Source organism: Camelina sativa, chromosome 11, assembly GCF_000633955.1.
Source record: "Camelina sativa cultivar DH55 chromosome 11, Cs, whole genome shotgun sequence".
Classification (NCBI taxonomy): domain Eukaryota; kingdom Viridiplantae; phylum Streptophyta; class Magnoliopsida; order Brassicales; family Brassicaceae; genus Camelina; species Camelina sativa.
Window position 1 is genome coordinate 45225512 of NC_025695.1, and position 6000 is coordinate 45231511.

At 31.7% G+C, this 6000-nt stretch overlaps 1 protein-coding gene across 1 annotated transcript; it reads right to left on the minus strand.

The window, feature by feature from the left end:
* Positions 63-1227, minus strand: LOC104726516 (WUSCHEL-related homeobox 2-like). Its single transcript, XM_010445384.1, has 2 exons — positions 857-1227; positions 63-558 (listed from the first exon to the last, which is right to left on the minus strand). The coding sequence occupies exons 1-2, from the start codon at positions 1158-1160 to the stop codon at positions 86-88; spliced, it is 777 nt and encodes a 258-aa protein (XP_010443686.1). The 5' UTR covers positions 1161-1227; the 3' UTR covers positions 63-85.

The following is a 6000-nucleotide window of genomic DNA, read 5'->3' on the forward strand; positions in this document are numbered from 1 at the left end:
TAAACTTTTATCTCCAAACAGTTCACCAAAAAGAAAACTTTCCAAAAAAAAAAAAGATAAAATAAAACATATTGAACAGTAGTCGTTACAGCGCATTTCCATTATTATCGAAACGACTAGAAGAACCACCACCAGAAAAGAAGTCGATCATAAACGGCTGCTCTCGTCCACCGTCATCGCCGAAACATACCACCGGAATATCACTCCCAGGGGCAAAACAGGAATTTCCCGCACCAGCGTCACTAGTCCCATGCGAAGGCTGAAGTGGGAATAGAGGAAGCGTCTTCCGTCCACCAGAATTGACGTTAATGCCCTCACCGTCAAAGTGATCACAAAGGGCAAATCGGTCAAATCTTGAAGACATGGACATTCTAGTAGTTCTTGCTGTTATGTCTGCGAGTTGTTGTTTCTTATGATCTGTGATCGTCCGTTTCTCGTAGCCACCACTCGGAATCACCACATTGTTTCTGTGAAGAAGATTGTTTCCGTATACATTTCCATGTTGGTGGATATGATGATCACCGACTTGCTGTAAATAGTAGGGACTAACACAACCCACTTCATAACCAGAAAACCAAAATAAATAAATAAAGACATTTAGCGATTCTCAATTTTGTTGATAACAACGAAAGATAACATAAACTGATCTTAATAGACGTCTCAAAATATTTCTAAGATCAAAATTCACATGGTTTAATAACATAACTCAAAAGTCTTTTATCTTTATTACAGAAACAAAAAAAATAAACGCAGTACGTCCACAAAATAACTTATGGTCGACGTTTTTATTGAAAAATTATATAATAGAAAGAACGGCGAAGTTACGTAAGAAAGAATAAGGATGAGAACTACGTGCCGTTTGAGCAAGGAGGAGGGTGAAAGAAACGGGAGGTTTTGTGGAGGAGACGGTTGAAGTAAGTGATACGCTCTTGTTTCTGCTTTTGACGTAGTCTAGCCTTATGGTTCTGGAACCAATAGAAGACGTTTTTACCCTCGATATGGCCGTACGCACGGAGCCTGCCGGTGATCTGCTGTATCTGATCGGCGCTAGGAGTTCGTATCCCTTGCTTGTAAAGATTCTCTAGCAACGTTATCTGATCTTTCGTTGGATTCCATCTTGAACTACTTGCGTTACTTCCTGCGTTACCTTCGTATTCCATTTAAGTGTGGTTAAAAGACCTATCTTTTTTTTTTTTTGAGAGGATTAGGGTTTAAATGGGATTTATGCATTTGGGGTTGAATGATGCATGAAATTCATGGGGAGGCTCTCATATTTATAGTGCCAACTTTAGTGAGGGAGTGGAACAGAGTCAAATGAAGAGAGAGATAGTGACATGCGTGTTGTATTTTGTGCTAGGGACTCTGAAAACATCGCGTGGAGCGGCTGAGATGGTAAAAAAGAGGCTACTTTTTTATGAGAAGACAAATAGAAAGAAAAATAATAATTTGGATCTATTCTGGTTATTATTTCTAAAATCTTGCAGCAGTTTATAATATATGCGGCTACTAACAAAGATAACAGTAGTAGTTAGTATTTGACATCTTTAACCAAAAGAAAAAAAAAATGTCAAATTTTCTATAACTATACATTAATATTTTCCTACGCAAATTTAAGTACCCGGCCCTTATCTTTATGGGGATTACGAATGTTTTTTTGAAAGTGTTATAATGAAGAAGAGCCATTAAAGTTTTGGAAATGTAAGAGATAGTAAGGATAAATACGAACGTTAAATATAATAGGGCGGCAAAAGATAGCTGGTTGGATTGTGTTCTTTGTAGGTCATGAGAAGGCCTATGTATCTAGTTTGCTTCGGAAATTGACAAATCTTATATTATATCATATTTTCTTTCATATAACACGACAATATGAAGTCGAGAGTCGCTTGGCTCTTCGATTTCTTAAGGTTCAGATTCAAACAGTTCCGAGCTAAGAAACAAATTCTTGATTATATTTGGTAAACCGTCAAACACTAGAAAACTCTAGTGGCTTACTTGTTGTGCTTCGTGGTCGCATTTCGTGAATCCAATGTCGACCTTATAATTTTCCTCGGTGAAGAGGGAAGAGGAAATTGAGAGTTCAGATTTGGACATGTCATTTCCTTTCAGATAGAGTAATGTTATCGATATCCGTACTACAACTTAAAAAGAAAAAACATAACTTTAAAATTATTAATGATAGCATATACTACAAATTTTCTAGTTACAGATATATACCTCTGTCTCGTACTGTATTAAAAACTTATGGAGAGCATATACATGTTGTTTATATGTATAAATACAATATTATAGTTAGATGTTTTANCGATCAGATTCAAAAAGTTCCGAGCAAAGAAACAAATTCTTGATTATATTTGGTAAACCGTCAAAAACTAGAAAACTCTAGTGGCTTACTTGTTTTGCTTCGTGGTCGCATTTCGTGAATCCAATGTCGACCTTATAATTTTCCTCGGTGAAGAGGAAATTGCGAGTTCAGATTTGGACATGTCATTTCCTTTCAGATAGAGTAATGTTATCGATATCCGTACGAGATATGTATCACACATTTTCATATGTTTCTCATTAGAATTTAGAGTTTCGAAAATATACTACTAGCATACATTAAATTAGTTGAGCGGCAAAATCACCGTAACCTATACACAAACCTTTATTTGGACTATAAGTAATTTATATAAATACTACAAAAAAACATACTGCAACTTAAAAAGAAAAAACATAACTTTAAAATTATTAATAGTAGCATATACTACAAATTTTCTAATTACAGATATATACCTCTGTCTCGTACTGTATTCAAAACTTATGGAGAGCATATATATGTTGTTTATATGTATAAATACAATATTATAGTCAGATGTTTTATAATTTAGCTTCAAAACTGAAATCTAGACTAGTCAAATATAAAGTCAGAATTGAAGTTTACACAGTCCTGATTTCTGACTACCAGAAGGAAGCCATTATACGACTAGCTATCAATTAGTTAAAAGGTCATCGTATTACGCCACGAACTTTAGATATGGAAATGTGCAATATATATGTACATATATATGCAAATACTGTAAGAATTTGTGAGAAGTTGGCATGGGGAATGACAAAAATTGTGAAAGCAAAAGACATGCATGGCTTCAATTTGAGTCTCATAGGCACCTACGAATCTATAGGAGCAGAGATTTGCCTCGAGAAAGAATGAGACATATGACACTCTCTTCATTGATTTCCATGTTTTAATGAAATTGAAGCCACTTGATTCGTTCTGCATATATATTTTACTTCTTGTTTTCGTTTAATCCAGATAAGAATGATAATTCACGATGGCGATTTTATTTATTATAAATTTTAATGGTTTAAAATGGAAATGATATTGTAAAATACTAACAAATATACTACCTTAAGTAAATATATCGAGTTTTTGCTAGTATTTTTCAATATTATTTTCGCTTACTTTATAGAATATTTAGTATTCACTATTCACCATAAATATAACTCCTTACGTAGAAATTCACAATACACCAGAAGTTGTATTTTGTAAACTAATCTTACTTAAATTGGTACGTCAAAAATGACCTTTCATAGAATTTTTTTTTTCTTTTAAATCAACACATATTTTAATTATTAATGTTGAGTTTCTTTTATTAATTGTATTGTTTCATTAATAATAATAATAAAAATTAGATCGATATAGAACTTCTCATAATCAATTCTTCTTTCTTTATGAACAAAAAAAAAAGTCAATTTAAGGTAACTGCATGTAGTACAAAAGATGTTAATAATTTTTCTAGTAATTTTGTAGCATTGTCCCTCCAATCATCTCAGAAACATTCTTAAATACATTAATTATTTATAAATATTTATATATATATATATTAATATTAATAAAATATTAATAAATATTTATATATATATATTATATATATATATATTTGGTATCAATGTGAAGTACATTAATTATATTTACCCTGTGTATTTTATATATTTTTATCCCCTGTTTTAAAAATCGCTAAATGCTAGTCGGGCAGTTGGGGTGGGCCTAGCACCTAGCGAGAAAATCGGAGATTAAATGGGAATTAATCGGGAACTAGTTTTAGGGTTATTTTATTAAATTAATAATAAAATAAAAATATATAGTATTAAATATATGTATAATTCTGTTTATGTTAAATAAAATATAAAATTATAGTATTGTCTTTAAAATTATGGTAATCACGTAAAAACGTAATTTTAAAAGAAAATTTATGATTATCATTAAAAGTTTATACATTAGTTATTGTAAAACATCATAAACTCTTAATTTAAATGTCTAAATAAAAAAAATATATTTGATTTATATTTGCCTATAAAAATAATTATTATATACAAAACTAAACAGTAAGTAATTGAATTAGACGAGTTATAATCAAATTAGACGAATTATAATCAAATTAGATAGATATAATTGGATAATCGATGCTAGATAGAAATTAATCATTAATCAAGGTGGAAATGTTGTTTCTAACGATTTTATGGGGCATAATCAATATTAGATGGAAATTTTGAAAAGAGGGCTTTTATCTAATATATTTGCTCGGCACCATTTTCCCTCCGTTGGTGAATTAACTTTTAGTTGAACCATATATTTATTAGTACAATACAAGAAGCATATCATACGTGTATGACTGCCGTAAAAGGCAATTTTGTCTCTCAAATGTGTGGTGTCCTTGGGAGAAAGAGACACTTGTAGCCAAACATTTACACGTATGTATAAGTTGTCATTTTACATTAATACACGTATTATACTCTTTTATAGGTACATGATATTTTCTGCGTGTTGTACTCTTTTGTACCTACATGCTACTTTCTTTGTGTGATATGCTTACTATTATCAGTCGAAGAACTGTTATAACCCGTTTGCATGTTCGTGGCCATTGTCCCACTATTTTTTTAAGTATATCTTTTTTATTTGGACAAATTCGAAAATATTTTATTCAAACAATTAAGACGTTTCGGACCAAAACTCATACATTCGCTTAGATTCAAAACAAAGCAGATTATATGGTCTCGTCTAATAATATTATTTAAATTAGGTGTCCACAATAAACTTATAATCAAAAATTTAAATAAAAACTGTTTTGAAAACTTTACCTCTTCGGCTTTTACATATACCAAAAACTTTACTTTTACATATACTACACACATTGTACTGTTTTATACGTGCATTTACTTTCTTCGTGTACTATATTTACTATTTTTAGTCGAAAAGCTCATATTTGTGGTCATTGTTCAGTTATCTTCCAAGTATATGTCTGTTTTTTATTTGGACAAAGTCAAAGGTATAATATAAATTAGATGCCGGCAATAAAATTAGAATTATTTGAACCAAAACTGTTCAAAATTTTACTTGTTACATATACTACATGTATCGTACTCTTTCGTATGTACATGTTACTTTTTCTTCGTGTGCTACTATATTTATTATTTTAAGTCGAAGAGCTGTTGTAACCCGTCTGCATGTTAGTCGCCATTGTTCTGTTATCTTCCAAATATATATCTTTCTTTTATTTGGACAAATCCGAAACAGTCCCGTCTCAATGTTTTTTTGACCCTAGGTGAACCAATTTTTTTGGACCCTTTACACACTATTTTTTTTTTGTCCTCTTTGTTGAAGGAATTTTTCTAAATTTTGGGTGTCCCTTGGCCTTCGCTCCTCTCTCACTGCTCTTATGAACCGGGCCTGATCCGAAAGTATTATCTCAATTATATGTCGGCAATAAAATTGGAATACAAATTTGAACCAAAATTATTCCAATTTTTTTTATTTATATTCAAATTTGAAATTTTAGATTTACTCGTTCGTTCATAGTAAGTAACAACACTTTCACGCAAATTTAACCAGGTGGACAAAAGAAAGCATGGTTTTTCTTATTAACCGGATCTCAACCACCCCATCGTACCAATAACGGTAATATCCAGTGGATAAACGAGAGTTTGAACTTGGAGCCGTTGACTGCTGCCCCCCCCCCCCCCCCC